The sequence below is a fragment of the Sceloporus undulatus genome, chromosome 1 (assembly GCF_019175285.1).
Source record: "Sceloporus undulatus isolate JIND9_A2432 ecotype Alabama chromosome 1, SceUnd_v1.1, whole genome shotgun sequence".
Lineage (NCBI taxonomy): Eukaryota > Metazoa > Chordata > Lepidosauria > Squamata > Phrynosomatidae > Sceloporus > Sceloporus undulatus.
The window spans coordinates 128,654,309-128,671,568 of NC_056522.1; the positions used below are offsets into that span (position 1 = coordinate 128,654,309).

The 17,260-nt window shown below is 39.9% G+C and overlaps 1 protein-coding gene across 2 annotated transcripts in view; it reads right to left on the reverse strand.

Annotated features, from left to right (window-relative positions):
• LOC121918882 (collagen alpha-1(XIX) chain-like) overlaps positions 1 to 17,260 on the reverse strand; it is a 134,787-nt gene that overhangs the window by 52,183 nt on the left and 65,344 nt on the right. For both annotated transcript variants that reach the window (XM_042444900.1, XM_042444899.1), the window contains 2 exons: positions 5,278 to 5,401; positions 3,798 to 4,073 (listed from right to left, as the gene is read on the reverse strand). In XM_042444900.1, coding sequence (XP_042300834.1) covers positions 3,798 to 4,073; positions 5,278 to 5,401 — 400 coding nt within the window. The remainder of the gene's footprint in view (positions 1 to 3,797; positions 4,074 to 5,277; positions 5,402 to 17,260) is intronic.

The window sequence follows — 17,260 nt, forward strand, 5'->3', positions numbered from 1 at the left end:
CCAGTATGATTTTTAACATTTTGCCTGATGAAAAAGCCAGTGGAGCTTCGAAGGTTTGCAACATGTATTTTGTGCATTTTGGTTGGACCAAAAAAAGTAACAATGTTTTGTGAATTTTGGATGTTACTGTACAATACTTTGCTACATGGCCAGGATATATTATCTTAAGTGATATATCTGTAAAGCTAAATCTGATTGACTATAGCACTGTGATGTCATTCTGTTTAGTACTTCGATTTCTACTATCCAGTATCACTTATGACATTAATCTCAAAAAGAAGGAAGTAAGAGTGTAAGGCTGAAGCAGGGGAATAAATGACAATAAACGGGGGGGGGGGGGGGGTTTGTTTTTGCTTTGTTTGTTTTTTGTTTTGTTTTTTGTAAAAGTAAATATTTTCTTGAAGGGTTTGAGGAGATGAATATTTTTTATCCTAACAGCACTTTTTTTTTCCAGATTGAAACAGGAAAATAGTCAGTGCAGAGCTAATCCTATATGAACAGATGCTTGGCATTTGAACTGTATCACTCTTTGCAGCAAGAGGTATATAGTTTATTTTGCGTTTGTGATTGGCTTACTGGAGAGATACTAAGGAGTTTATTATATTGCCCTTTCCCATCCTTTCCTCCTAAGCTAGGCGCAGGCTGAAAACTTTTAAACACAGATTTTATTCCACGCCTTCGTGCCCAGATAGGAGGCATCCCATACCCAATCATGATATTCTGTACCCGATCTGTACTTCTGCAGTTTTTGAAAGAATGGGAAAGGGCGGTGAAATAAACTCCCATGCTAGGTCTGAAGCTCTTTTATCCTTTTAGGGGTGTGGGAATAATTGGCAATCAAATTCTTTTTTTCACCCAAGTGACATATTCTGCAAGTGTTTGTCTGCTGAAGAAGAGAGTTTTATAAATGCTAATTGTTTTGTGAAACATTTATTAGCTCAAGAGAAAGAAACCAGATGGAAGGGAGTCACTGATGACGTGTGGACAGAGGAAAAGAACTTATAAAGGGAATGTGACAATGGCAAGAAGCCCTGGGTGGGAATACTTTCCCTCCCATGGAACAGTTAGAATGAAACCTGTACATATGGAAAAGATTGGCAAATACATAGGAAATGCATGTTTTCTGTGTGTGTGGCATAAGGGTCTGAGTGCGTTATTAAACTAAAATGGTGGAAACACACACCATATATGAAAAGTGTTTCAGCTGTGTGTATACTAAGCTATCTTTACAGAGGAGGGGGAAAATCTTATTTTGAAAAGTCTCTTACAACATGTTAAATGTACTTATTATATGTTTTGTATTCACTGAACAGATGTAAGAAAGTATAGCAGCTATTCTCAACCTGGAAGAACCCTTTTAATATTTTTTTGGTTTCAGGGAACCTCTGAATAAAAATTATTATATCTACAACTCAAAAAGGGTTTTAATCAAATCTGTCTCAGAACCTCTAGTGACCTCTTGCAGAACCCTAGGTTTCTCTGCTTGGGAACCTGTGATGTATAGGTTAAATGCCACCTCCTTATGACATCTTTTCTTTTTCTTTTGCCTCCTGTTTCCCACTTATGCCATATACATTAGATTGTAAAATTGTGGGCAGAGAGTGTCTGGTAGGTTGGCCTCAAATCCTGAAGAAGAAGTTGCTCAAAAGGTTGTAAGGCTGCTTACACAAGCAGTGGCACAACTGCTTAGAAACCTCTTGCACAATCATCTAACAATAAAAAAAATTATATTGTGTACTACCTTTGCACTAACTCTGAATAAACAGTGCAACAAGTTCAAGCAGCCTTATGCTACTACAATAACATTGCTGGATAAATTGTCTTGTGTACGAATATTTTTATACTTTCCATTTTATTTATTTATTTATTTATTTATTTATTTGCAACATCAGAATACAGCCAAGATGGCAAACATAGGACTTTTATGTGGGGAAAATAATGGCAGTGTAAGGACCCTTATCTCTTAAAAGCAGATTAATTATATAGAATGGGTACACAAAACAATTATTTCAAAACACGTTCTTATATGACACATTAATGGCAAGGAGTTCTTCCTAGCCAAGAACACAAAAATAAAGAAAATAGAAAAAAACAGTTTAGCTCATTTTCAACCATAGGATACAACAGAACTTAAGATCTAATTTAAAAGATAATTTCTAAAAAGTTGCAATGTTTAGTAAAGTTCTGAAGTAGACCATAGAAATATACAGATTTAAGTATCTGTTTCATAACATTCATTGCAGTGTGAATCCTGCCCCACCGGGTATTCACCCCCTTTGAAGTGTCACCCAGTGCGGTTCTACCCCCTGCACCCCCCCTAGTAATACCCGTGGCTGTAGGTTGCAGCAATCATAAAACCCTCCAGATGAAAAAAAAAATGCTTGATTGCAATTCTCAGCATTCTCCACCACTGGCCATTCTAGCTAGGGCTCCTGGGATTTGCATCTGGAGGAGTCTATGGCGCGTTACAGACCGCCCCTTTGAGGTGGCCTGTACCTGCCCCTTTCCCTGGGGTATCGGGGCCTCAGTGGTTAGAACGGCAGCCGCTGAGGCCCCGATCCGCCGCTTTCCAGGTTGTGGGGAAGCAGCAAAAGGCCGCTTCCCCGCAGCCTGGAAAGGGGTGTCCTTGGGGCTTCAAGCCCCAAGGACACCCCGCGGTGGCGGGGAGAGGGAGAAAGGGGCCGCTTGGCCCCTTTCTCCCTTGCGTTGCTGGGCGCAGCTGTCTGAAGGCTTTGCCCAGCAACGCAAAGCAGCGCCGCAAACCAGGAAGGAGCTCCGAAACGGAGCTCCTTCCTGCTCCGCGCAAAGGGCGCGCTAAGCGCCCTCACACAGAGCGACGACGTCACATCTGCGCCGCCCCGTATAGAGGCGGCGCGGTCATGACGTCGTCATGGCGGCCCCCATGTAGATGGGGAGACGCCATTTTGTACGGACTCAGCCCGTACTAGGGTTAGGGGGGTGCGGAAGCACCGCACCTTCCTAACCCTAGTACCGACTGACTCTGTACTAAAAGGCCCGTTTGTAACGGGCCTATGATTTCCACTGCTGTCCTACAGTCTGCAGAATCTATTTAAGAATCAGGCCTCTTATTTCTAAGGCCTTTGTACATCAGGACATAACAATATTTTGCAAATTCTTGCTATGTGGCCACAAATACATTTTAAACACATTGACGAGGATCCAGTAACTCCATTTGTAAAAACAATTCTAATCCCGTGGGGGTTCATACTGGAGGGAGGTAATTTTAACTAAGGACCCTATCGCATGAGGTTAAAAGAGCAGCTTACCTTTCCCGAATTCAGTGCTAATTTGGGCGGCAATCAGTTCCTATCACACATAAATTGCCACCAAATCACTGCCCGGGTCCATCCCAGATGCAGCCCAGGTCCTCAAAGCCGCTTCCATGCCCCTTTTCAAAAACCAACACTTGCAACTTCTAAAAATGGCTGTGAAGCAGCTTAGATGACCCAGGCTGCATCCAGGACAGACCTGGGCGGTGATTTGGTGGCAATTTACGTGTGATAGGAAGTGGCTGCCTCCCAAATTAGCACTGAATTTGGGAAAGATAAGCCTCTTTTTTAACCCCATGCCATAGGGTCCTAAATCTCCCTTTGTATTACTTCCCACACTTTTTGGGATGTTCTTCCATAGCAGCTCTATAATATCTTCTTTGAGGGTACAGGTGACTGTGAGCGGTAGGGAGGAAACTTTGGAAGAAATTGCCCATTCAGAAGCACTCCACTCATAGACCCAATCCATATTTGTGTTATTGAAAAATGTTTTCATATGCCACTTACATCTACAGGCTTGCCATCTAAATAGCGGGTAGCAATAAGAATCTTCCCTTGGAAATCCGCAATAGCTTTTTCATCAGTCTCCCTGTGCTCAATTAAACTGCAGTCCACATACAGGGAAATCATTCTTGATTGTACACTAATGCTGAGTTTATGCCACTGTCGATCAAAGACTGAATGTATTTCATGGCTTTTGAAGGTGTAGCGCAAGGACTGCCCCTGGGTAGATTGTGCAATGTACTCTACAATCTTCTTTGAACCATCAACTGTGATGTAAACCTGAAAGAAAATTTAAAGAACAAACTTTTAAAATCACAGTAATACTTCCAAAGCAAATTAAATACAGGAAGTGGGGGGAAACAAACAGAAGCATACACTTCATTGCATACTGAGTGAGATTAAAGGAATCACAATTCTATTTGGTCAATGGAACTTTTATGCATTTCTTTTCCCATTGCAGTCTCTTGTGTGCACACATATCAGGAGACTCTCCAGCATGACATGGGATGTACGCTGAGAAACATTAATGGAATTTAAAACTTCCCTTTGCACTATGAAAGGAAATCAGAATTTCTGTATTTTGGGCTTCTTGAATGATGTGGGATATAGAGGTAATGAATGAAAGTTACTGAAGCAGTAACTGTTCCATTAATTAATTTATTGACACCTACGGCTGAGTTGCTGGAATGAGTATCAAGGGGTGGGATCCAGCAAGCCCCACATATAAAAAGCAAAGATAACTAAGGATATTCACTAATTTTAATCCTCAACAAGAAAGGGTGTCTTGATACATCATGACACTTTGGTGACAAAACTGTAAACCACTGAGACCCCCCCCCCACATACATACATACATACATACATACATATATATATATGTGAGTGAAAGCAAAAGACTGTTTCCCTCCTGTGTGAAGTCAAAGACTTTCATAGCCGGCATCCATGGTTTTTTGTGGGTTTTTCGGACTACGTGGCCATGTTCTAGAAGAGTTTCTTTCTGATATTTCGCCAGCATCTGTGGCTGGCATCTTCTGAGAATGCCTGACTGGAAAAAGTGGGTCTATATATACTGTGTGAGCCTGGGCATGCAGGAGTGATTTGCAACCATCCATTATGAAGCCAAGCCCTCCCTCCAGTCCATCTGCCTTGGTCCAAGCCTTGGAGGTAGAGAGGAACTGCTGGACATCTTACTTTTTCCCTCCACCACTCCCTTCTCCTTTTGTGTCATGTATTTTTAGATTGTAAGCCTGAGGGCAGGGAACCGTCTAATTAAAAGATTGTATGTACAGCGCTGTGTAAATTTACAGCGCTTCATAAATAAGGTTAATAATATATAAATAATAATTTTCCCCCACAGATTTTGTGTGTGAATTCTCTCTCTCTCTCTCTCCTCTCTCTCTCTCTCACACACACACACACAGGGTTGGGGTGGAGAAACAAATGAAGAAAGCAAAACAAAATTGGAAAGACCATTTGTTCTAACCTGTGGCAAGTTGCGCTGATCTAAAATTTGCAGCAAATACCACCGCTCCTTTTTGCTGCTTCTTCTAACACGGAATGTGGCAGTTAAGAAGTATTCCTCTGGAAGTCCATTTGGAAACACTTGCCTAAATAAATATGTGTAGACGAATGTTCTCATTAATCTGAATGTGATCATTAATGCAAAAGATGAAAAGAAGCATATGCTGAAATGCATGATACTCAAGTATGGGCTTTCAGATGCTCTTGCAAGTGTACTATCTTCAAGAGGCAATTTCATATCTGTCAAATGCCTAGGCTTAACAAGCATTACAGACCATTATAAACAGCTAAGTCAAAGGCTTTCATGGCCAGCATACATAGTTTTGTGTGGGTTTTTCAGGCTGTGTGGCCATGTTCTGGAAGAGTCCATTCTTAACATTTGGTCAGCATCTGTGGCTGGCATCTTCAGAGACGATGCCAGCCACAAAAAACCATTACAAATAGCATTTGGATCCTCAAATATTCATATACAGTTGAATGTCAGCATAAAACTGCTGATATCTTTTATTCTTCACTGCAAATAATAATTTAAAAATACTGTAACTCACTGCATAGTTCAAATTTAGACACACATCCTCAATTGTCAATAGTGAGCAAGGCACAGCTATGGCTATATCCTGAGAAATAGACCACAATGAATTTAACGGATCTTATTCCATTATGCGTATATGAGGAATTTCATTCACACACAGGTAGGGTATAAATCAAATAAATGAATATAATGAATATAATAACTATAATAGATAAAATCATTATAATGTGTACCATAGCATTATTTTAGACTTTTTAAAAACTAGAGAAAGGAGCCAGCTTTGTCTTGGTTCAAAGCCAGTTTGTCCCCTAGTGCTATTTCTCTCTTTTTTCTTCTCATTTAATTTGTGTGTGTGTGCGTGCTGTTTTAATTTTTCCACTCCAGAACTCATCCAGCCTGCCCCAGCTTTCCATGGTTTAGAAATCCTTAGTTTGACTCTATCCATATTTGTTTTCTTCTTTCCCCTGCTCCTTTTGCTTGTCACTCACTGCCCAAATCTTTTTCGTTGATCTTTCCCCGTCTCCACCCGTGTGCTTATTCAAACTTCCTTTTCTTTTAATTCTTATGCAGCCTGCACCTCATGCCCATAGCTTACCTACAAAATGAGAACAATAATACTGAGCTGAATGGGGGTAGCTAAAAAGAACTAATATAGGAAAAGTGCTTTGTGTTTTCAAAAGCCCTTTTGATGAAATATTGGCCTTAGGACAAATAGCTGCTTTGTTTTTAAGACAGTTAGCAATACAATTCTACAGTGTCCATCCAGAGGAGGACTGAGTGCACTGGGGCTTATTACGAGATGAATTAGACATGGCCATGGATTGTTGCAGCCTACTGAAGCTTTCTGTACCATAACTGACCAGTGATAGATTCATTTTCTAGGATCCAGACATAGGTCAGTTATGCATGGCTCCAGCATGTCATCACATTCATTATTATTAAAAGGAATTATTCAAGCACTGGTTTTCTGGCTCATAGTGCCCCAGTGGTAGACTTAAAATGGGGACTGTAGCTACTGCTTTCTTCTCTGACAACAGTCACTGGTCAACAGAAGAGCTGCTTTCAGAAGATCTCAGAAACCTAATTATAAACGCAGAACCTACTGTTCCTGTTATCTGACACTGAAGGCAGTTTCATGGTTCTGGTTGTAAGCCCTTTCCACCTCATACTTACTTTCCGGCTTTCCTTGCCAACAGGAAGCTTTGATTTTTATTAATCCATTCCCACACAAAAACTACCTAGTTTAAATGAATAGAATGAGGGGATCTGTCTGAAAACTGATAGCTATGCCTATTTCCTCACCTTAAAAAACTGAAATCCCAGCAACTTCATTATCCATGCTTGCTAGGTGTCCTAATTTATTACATAAAAGTTGTGTTGAGCCAACATTTGGAAACAAATATATAGAGGGCCAAGTGGCTTTATGTTATGACTTCCGTACATTTAAGAATCACATTTGCACTCAGCCTCAGTGTGTGTATATATACACAGACACATACATGAATATATCATATCCTCCAACATTTTACAGATAGAAACTGGGGCACATGTAGCCAAGCAACAACAGAATTTTATCAAGATAGTAAATGTTATTAGTGAGGGGAGCTATTAATGATCTAGGGGAGGCTACAGCAGTTTCCTTTTCCTACTGTGAAAACCAAGATCCTGTCCCTTCACATCTCCTCTTCCCTGTCTTGAGTTAATTGACCGCAAAATATTTTTGGACTTTGAATTCAGTTTTCAGCAAGTGAAGTGAGTTGAGGACAAAGGGGAAAAACAGGAACAGGAGAGAGAAGCTTGGACATTTTAAAAACAGCTGAAAAAATGGGACAAGAAAGGATTAATCAGGACTTTCCCCATCAAATTGGGACATTTGGCTGAATGATGAATGCAGGCTGCCATACATGTGGTCTGCAAATGAGTTACAGATCACATGCATGGGAGCCTACATTTCCATCTCCATAAAATGTGAAGAGGCCAGTATATGCAGGCCAGATCACACACACATGCGCGCGCACACACACACACACACAATACATGTCCCATGAAATGCAAACCTTATCACCCTCCTATAAGAAATCTAGGGAGTTTATCCCATTAACAGATAAGCCGGCTTACCTCTTCTGGCTTGAATTCACGATCCGGGATGCCCCCAGATGTTATTATACCTAAATCACCACCTATCTAGCCAGGATGCTGCTGCCTGGATGTATCCCAGGTCAAAGCATCACAATGCCTCACTCAACCAGCCAATTTTTTAAGTTGGAAGCTCCTTGACTTCAAAAAATTGCTGGCTGAGTGAGGCTTCGATCTGGGATACATCAGGGTGGCAGCATCCCAGCTAGATAGGCGGCGATTTAGGTATGATAACATCTGGGGGCATCATGGATCCTGACTTCAAGCCAGAAGAGGTAAGATGTCTTATTTGTTAATGGGATAAGCTCCCATTCTGTGTTCCCTCTAACTACCTAAAGGTTTTGAAAGCTATCTGTATAAAGAGAAGGCACCCACTGGGTGACCTTGGGCAAGTCACAGTCTCTGAGCCTCAGAGGATGGCAATGACAAACCCCCTCTGAGGAAGCTTGCCAAGAAAACCCTGTGATAAGTTTGCCTTAGAGTTGCCATAAGTCCAAAATAACTTGAAGGCAAACAACACACACATTTTCCAGGTGTAACAAAATGATGTATGAATCTGCCCCTTTCCTCATTCACTTTAGAGAAGGACTTGCGAAATGTTCACTGAAGGCCAAAAACAGGAAGTTCACATTCTCAGTCATGTCTGCTGGCAGCAGCTCCTGCCTGTTATTTCTTTACCACACCCTGCAGAGAGGGGCTCTTATCTTTCACTGGGCAAATAACTGGGCAAGCTGCCCATACGCACAGCACATTTATGAGGAGGCAGTAATGTCAGATTAGTGCAGCAGCCCAAGTGCTATGGGCACTGCTTAAGCACCATCTGATATTCTGGTCTTCTGCTGGCCTTCTGCCCAGGGACAAATTTCACCCCAAGTGATCTCTGAATGCAAACTGGGAAGAATTGCTGCTTTTAATTCAATATAGCAAGGCATGTTTTCTAACCAGTTGTTTACAAAAAGCAAATCAATATTAAATGGCAAGAAAAAACTCCTCATCTTCTTCCTACATGTCTTGGCAAACCAACAATGTATAATATTGAGGGATTCTTAGGTGAATCATCTCAGTAACTTCTTTAAGGTTCTAGTCCAGTAAGCATCTTCTTCTCATGCTGCTCAAATGTCCATCAACACATATGCCCACAACTGAAGTGCAAAGGAAGGCAAGAATTATTTTGAATTAATTTTGGCTGATCATCTAAACAACACTTATGGGGCAAGAAAGAAGTTGGATCCAGATGCCCTTCCTCAAACAAAAATGCTACTTCCCTAACTCAAAGGCACTGTAGTCTAACCCAGTATTTTCATTTAAGACTTCTGAGGTCAAATGTATTTTAACCAAAAGATTTCTCAAAAAGGAACCAGTGAATTAAAACATCAAATCAGATAGGACCAATTATGAGAAAGGAAAGTTGGAAAATGTCAACATTATCAACACGAGATGACTGGGTGAGAAATGGGTGGAAAAATTGTTAACTCATTCTAAACAGTCATAAAGGAATAGACTTTCAACATTTTAAGATGTGTGGAAGCATTTTTATCATATTGGAATTTTTTTTTTAAAAAAAGAAAATGTTTCATGAAATAATATTGCACTTGTTAAAAATCTTAGACCATACTTTTGGAAATGATTGTATATTTTGCCATTGTTCTCTTCTGTTTCTAGAAATGTATTTTTCTTCTCTTTTCTTGCATGGCTGAACATTCTCTGAACTTAAGGTGCTCAAACCACCTCTGTGGATGCCTTGAGCACCTTAAGGTTTCTGACATGATAACTGACATGGCTCCATCCTATGGATTCCAGAGGATGGAGCCATGGCAGTTACAGCAATGTCAAATTGCATTAATTTTGCAGTGTAGATGAAGCCAAAGAGACATCCTTAATACTTAAAATATGTGAGGTAGAGGGATGAGTTTGGAAATGATCATCCCTTAAGGTACAGCAAGAAAGATAAGGGAAGCCCAAGTATGGAGATTTACAGAGCCTCTTTGTTCCATATGTGCCTGACACTTTTCTTAGCTTCTGGATATATTGCTTTTAATTATTTATCCCTGCCTCTCCACAAGCTCCTGAAAGTTCACAAAAATAATAGATACACATATTTATTTCTCTACATCAAATTCCCTGATCTGCAGATACCCCTCTCATGATGCACTTTGTTTTGCTTTATGTACTTTTCTAGATACTGCACAGAGGTATCGCTATGGAGGCAAGGCAGTCAGCAACTCTTTTGATATAAATGAGCTAATCATCCTCAAGCATGCCTCTTTTCCAATTAACCATGAAATAACTGCTAGTTCTATAGCAGTCACCATCTGGCTTGGAAGATGAAATACAAAGCACATCCTGAGGGACAGTTGTAAATGATTTGTGCTTACCTAGGCACCAATTAATAGGCTGGAAATTTACTTTTGCCTTGGCATATGCCCTCTGTTTAGAGCCCAAACAGATCACTTACACTGATTAGGTTTCTGGCACTCAGCAGTTATATCCTACAAAATCTCATCAAACTCTAAGATTTTAAACATATTTTTCCAATGAGCTGGCCCTTCATTTAGAAAATTAGCACTGAAAAAGGTTTTGGTTTTATGGTTTCAAAAAATCAACAAATCTATTTATACTTTCAGGTCTGCTGATTCTCTAAGCCACACTATGTATTTGGTCACTCTTATTTTTCTAGAGGAGGTAGGGGAATCTCCCTTTCACTGGCATAACAATGACTAAAGCATACTACTAACTTTGATTCTGACATGTAATCAGAACACCTGTCATTTTATAAAACTCCAATTCAGCAAGACTGAACCACAGAACTAAGGCAATGGTATGCAAAAGCATACAGGAAGAAAGCAAAAACTGGGAAACAAAAGGAAGAGAAGAAGAAGTTGATACCAGTTAGGACTAAAGGGGGGGGGGGGGAAAAAAAAAAAAAAAAGCAGGGTAGTTGTTAATTCCTGTGGGGCTAAAAAAGCATAGAAATATCCTGTTGCATAAGTTCCTTTTGAAGAACTGGATTCAAATATTTTTACTGGTGCACTATAATTTAAAAATCCTTTGTATATTCCTTAGACCAGGGCCCAAAAGAGATGGGCCAAAAGTGCCACCTTCGGGCCACATTGGGGGGTATGGCATTTAGAAGTCGCACGCCCTGAATGCAGCCGGATACTGTGCCAACGCCACACCAGGCAAGAAGAACCAGGACAAAAAGGAATAAGTATAATCTGCTCCTTCTGGTGACCTGGTTCAGGACCGTGGCAGAGGTCCAGATTGGGATTGGGACCATGCGGTTGCTGTAGTCCCGCCGTGATCAGGGCAAGAGTGGCCTCTGCCTGCTTTTCCCCCATCTGCATCACTCCCAAGACATGGTAATGTGTGTCAAAAATTCTTGGATTCAGACTCGGGCCAAGGTGGCTGACTTTTAGTAGCATGGTTTGAGTCCTGCTCCGAGTCCTAGCTTTATAGGAATTATTATTATCTTGAAGTATATGGAACGATTCCACAGGGGCAGAAATGTAGTCTCCAGTATAACCCTCCAGCTCAGGAGTGGACTGGAGAGCTGTCTGGTAGAGACATCAATCCTGGAAACTACAACATTCCACAGTGTTGAGATGAAGAATCACAAGGATTTATTAAGGTCAGCTACACAGAAGCTTCTTCAAACAAAGATTTCCAATATTATATTAATTCATTCCACGTATAAAAAAATCACATATAAAATATTGAGAGCATACTTTAATAACAAGGCTTAAAATATATTGGAATGAAATAATTATGTTTAAACAAATTCCCTGAAGAATGCTGAAAAAATATAGACTGTAAATTCTTGGTGGAAGTAGTTGGGGAAAAATAAAATAGCCTTTCACTGGATTATTCCTACAGGTAAAGAAGTATGATAAATTCTTTGGAAAGAGTGAGAGATCTGTTCAAAATTTGAAGGAAAAGTTCCCAGCATTTAGACAGTTGAAAGTTGTTAAGAAGAAATAATAGTAACAATATAAATCAAAATATATTAATAAAACTACTTCAAAATAAATTTGAAAATAAATTCATGGAACAGAAAGGATTAAATTCACCTCAGAAAAGGATGGGAGAGATATTATTTTAAAAATCCCAAATATGAAATGATTTGTCTTCAAGAGACTCACACAAGAAAAAGAGAGTGTAAATTTTTGCAGAATAGAAATATGGAACTAGAATGTGTGTCTGCAAAAAAGAATAAGCAAGAATAAAAATATGTTTATATAGATTAAACATTTGTAGATGGAGAAAGCAGATGTGTAATTGTGGAAATCAACTAGAATGGCAAGATAATGCATTTAATGGGTATTTATTGCCCCAATAATGAGAAATCAACTTCCTATGAATTTTTTTAAAAAAACGGCCTCTAAACTTGACCTACAAAATTGGGTGTGCATGGCAATTGGAGTGGGGTTGTTGATCCTAAAAACGACAAATGTTCCAGTAAAGGTATTAAGAAACATCATGAGAGTTTGCCCAGAATTTTTTATTTAAAAAAACATATGGAGTACTTTGGACTAATAGACAGTTGGAGATATTTACAGTCAAACTCTAGAGACAATATTTTTTTTCCCTCCAGAGTGTCATAAATCATTTTCTAGGATAGATATGCTTTGGATTTTAAAGAATATGGCTAACTTATTCCCCTTCCCACTGCCATCCCTTTCTCCTTTTGTTTCATGTCTTTTCTGGCTGAAGAACGGGATATAAACACAGTAAATAAATAAGTAAATAAAAACTTAGTAAAGAGTATGGACAGTCTACCAAAAAATGTTTCTGATCATAATCCCACCACGAGGTGCCTGAAAACAGAACAAATACAGTTTGGAGGGAAATGTAATGAATATTTATTTTTGAAGATGGAAATATGGTAACAATGTAGAAAAGAGCTGAGGATGTTTTTTGAACTGAACCTAAATAAGAGTATAATCTTTGATTGTATAATATTTTGATTGTAAATTAGGCTGTTCCTACTAAAAACTACTGTATATACTCATGTATAAGTCTAGAAATTTTAGTCAAAAAATTGGCCCCAAACCCAGAATTGACTTATCCACAGTTCAGTTTAAGTACTGTACTTTAATTCTAATTATAAAAAGGGAAACATCCTCTGGTGAAAGGCAAGAATATAATCTGTCCCCTCATTCATCCAGCCGTTAGTGTAAATACAAACAGTTATGCCTGCTAAAATTTTGTGCGTTCTTTGGCACTAGTTTTTTTTTTCTCTTCATCCTTTAGTACTTTTGTTACATCGCCTTAGGTTTTACCCTCAACTTATCCACGGGTCATATCAAAGTCCATTATTTTGGCCCCAAAACCCGCTTTTGACTTATACATGAGGTCAACTTATAGTCGAGAATATACGATAATAAAAATACTGTAAAAAAAAAATTTGTTTGGGGGCTCTAACTGCCATCAGTTATGCATGGCCAATGATCAGGAATGATGGAAGCAACAGTTCAACAACATCTGGAGGATGTTATAGGCCATAACTACAACATAACTCCAAGTTCTCATGAAGTACAGACTTCCAAGTAAATGATAAATGTTTGCAATGGAAGTGTTTAGTCTGGCTCTCCAAATTATAATACAGGCATACCCACGTTTTGGTCGTCCGCTCTTTGATGATCTATTCTTTTGACAATAATCAGAATGGATACATTCCTCCACTTCATCTATCCCACCCATCTCAAAAGCTCACCTAATCAAAACTGTCCTCACAGAAAAGGAGATGGATCATTGTTGTGAGCGTCATGCAGGCAGAAGCCCCCCCACCACACACTTATCCCATCTCCCCACCACCCATCCTTCATACCTCCTCTTCTGCCATCCCATGTATTCTAACCATATACACCAGTTTCTCATGCTAATAGCAGCCTTGCTGCCATCCTGGCCATCTTGAGGACTGGGTTCTGCACTTCAACAATTTCCCATTTTCAACAGTGATCTGGTCCCAGGAGAAACCTGTACTTGGGGAAAACTTTGCACAGGAATTGATTCTGGTATAATTTCCCCCAAAAGACAGAGTCCTTTATTAGTTCTGAGGGCATAAAAACATCAGGGCAGCCATTGCATGACATCCTCTTCCTTGCCTTGGAATTGCCAATGAGATGGCAACAGTAAAGGCACAAGCAAGGCAAGATGGTATTAAAAAATTTTTGCTCTCTGTTCCCAGTATCTAGTTGTGTACCATGGTCAAAGCAGGTGTAGGAGCTTTGGTGGGGCCTCTCTGGAACCCTCCCAAAAGCTAGAGGCATTGTGGGGATTCTTCCCCTTATCACTGGATCCCTGGAAAGAAGTATCACTTGGAAGTCCTGTTGGAAGATTTTTCCATTCTCTTTCCCCCTCCTTAGATAGTTAGGGATTTCCTCCATGCAAACTCATCTCTCTCATTCAAAATAACCATGTGATTTAGGTCAATCCCCTCTCCTCTCTCTCAAAAATTGTAATCAAACTGTTGCTTTTCCATCTTCATCCTCTCTCAATTTTCTTTGGAAAGATGGTGAGATGAAGATTACTTTTTTTTTACTTGAACTCTTCACTAGCTAGATTAGGATACAGCTTTTATGTATATATAGAGTAAAGCCATTAGTAAACTTTTGTTTGAACTACAAGCTACTTGTTTTTTGTTTTGTTCTTTGAGTCAGTCCCAGTTTTTAGGGAAGCATAGTTAGAGAAAGGCACATTTCTGCTACTCTGCTCATTTAAAGCTAGACCTTAACAGTCTTGGTTTTGATATTTTTGATATTTTAATATTTTTGTTTCCTTACTAAAGACTTAGAAAACATAAATTACCCTACAGTTCCTCCAACCAAAGCCTCAGCCAGGGGAGCTTCACCCTTCCTGCAAGGCAGGAGGAAAAAAAGAATGAAGTTCACACTGTGTTGGCACTTTGAGACCCAGCTGAAATGCTTCCCAGGGAGTTAGTTTTCTCCCTGAAACTCTGGCTTCACTCATCCTTCACCCTCTTCTCATTGGGAAAGCAAAGGAGAAGTAAAATAGACTGATGGTTTGAGGTGCTGGTTTCTCCCCTAACTGGTTTCTCCCCTCTCGCAACTTTCCTGAGAAACAGAATCAGCCAGTGCTTTGAAAAAAAATTCCTAAGTCCTGCCTGTTTTGGGGACTCAGCTGGCACCTCAAAGTATTTTCTGAGAGGGCAGCCAGTTTCTCCCCAGTCTTGATTTCTCAGTTCGAGGAAAACAAAGTGATTAAGGTGCAGCTTTCAGATTGTAAATCAGCCTATCTCCCTACTTTTTGTGGGGGCAGGACTTCAGAGAAGGCCATCTGAGACCCTGCCTCAGCCTGGGTCAGGTGTTACCTGTTGTACTTAATAAATATGAATATTAGACTTTGATGCAAAAGACAGGAAAGCTGTTGTCAATATCTGCACAAATTGTTAATAATTCATAATGGACAACGTAGGACTGTGGCTTGGACCCTTTGTCCATTTTGGGGAAAAACAAGCCAAACTAGAAACTCAAAATTCCCTCACTCCCTGCTCCTGCTGAAGAGCAAATGGTTTTTTGATTGAGGGCAATCAGTGTTGAATAACCTTGTTTAGCTCCATGGAATAGAGACCTTCTGAACTGCTTTGGACTGTTACACCCCCGGTGTGAGGTATTATGCAGTTTGAAGAGAGCTCCAACAAACTTATCTGAATTTCAAAGTGGGTTAAATATCTGCATATACTGTTTGGCTTTTTGTCTGGTGTACACAACCCATTGCCTCTTACTGCTCATACCACTTAGGCATTATCAGAAATAGAAGGGCACTTCACCTCTGCCTTTTTGCAAGCACATGTTTAGATCATATTTTGCCTCACCAGAGGTGTTCCTGCCACTCTTAGGAAACTGCTTATCAAGTTAGGAAAGCCTTTAAAATATAGAGACAGAGGAGATTACTACACATGGACGGGGTAGGGACGGGATTGCTCCCTGTTCTTATCCCATCATTAACCTATCTGTGACTGCAATAGCTCAAAAGGCTTTCAAATCGTAGTGCCAATCCTGCCATTAACCCATCATTAAAACGACATTGCAATAACGCGAACTTCCATTAATGCAAAATGCTGGCCAATGTCGCTCTAATGACGGGTTAATGACCAGTTAATGATGGGATCTGCGCAACATCATCTGAAAATCTTTTGCATGATCACGGTTAAACACGCCTCCCGGACAGATTTATGATGGGATCTGCATGACAAGCAGGAAGGTTGGGACAGAAATGGGACAAGGACGGGATAACCCTCGTTTGATAATTTCCACAGAAGAACCTCTATCTTTGACCTCCGTCTCTCTTGGATCCCTCTCTCTCTGACCTCCCCCCAGGTCTGTCTCCCTGCTGCTATGTCATTCATGTCAGAGGATGAGAAGGTCCATGGGCATATTTTAGCCTCTAGTACATTAAGCTTAGTTCAGGTCCCCTTAGACTGGTGAGGAGAAGGGGTTTTAGCTTCCATGCTGTCAGTCCTTCTTTTACTTTAAGAAACAGCTCACATTGAGTATATAGTGTTCTGCTGGTTTCAGCTGCTGTTTTTTGTCTTTTTCATAAATAAATAATTCTTTTTGCTGCAAAACCAGCTTGTCCTTCTACTTCATTTCTGCTTAAGAGTTGCTTTGGTTAATTATCTGGTTTTAAAACCTGTAGCCTACAAGGGTCTGCCTAGAAGAGTTTTTCATCTCCCTCACCCCCCCCCCCCCAAAAGGTGCACTACTCTTAACACATTCTGGTAGGCTAAAATAGACTATGGATTAACATTTCTTTTTCCCCGGGCTAAAGAGACAGTGCTAGAAATCAGAAAGTTCTTGAAGTGAACCTCACCTATGTCACGAACTCTCTAAGTGGCCTTAGACAAGACATTCTCTCTCAGCCTTCCACCATATCTACAATATATGGTGATAACAATACAGACTCATGTTGGCTTACTTTAGTTATCCTTTCATTTAGTAAAAAAATTTAAGACACATTTCATCCTTACAGATACCAGGGCAGTGTGGAAGTATAGCTAAAATAATAAAAACACCAGAAATATGTAATCACAATAAAAAAGAAATAATAAAAACACCAGAAATATGTAATCACAATAAAAAAGAAACAAATAAAGGCAACAGATACAAAAAAAAGATAAAAAGTCAAAAATGCCTCGTCTGAGGGCACCTAAACAACTAGTTTTAGAATCAGTTACACCTTGACAGGGAGAGTATTATTTCCATGTTGGGCTGCCACAACCAAGAATGTCCCGTTCTTTATTGATACAGTACCTGAG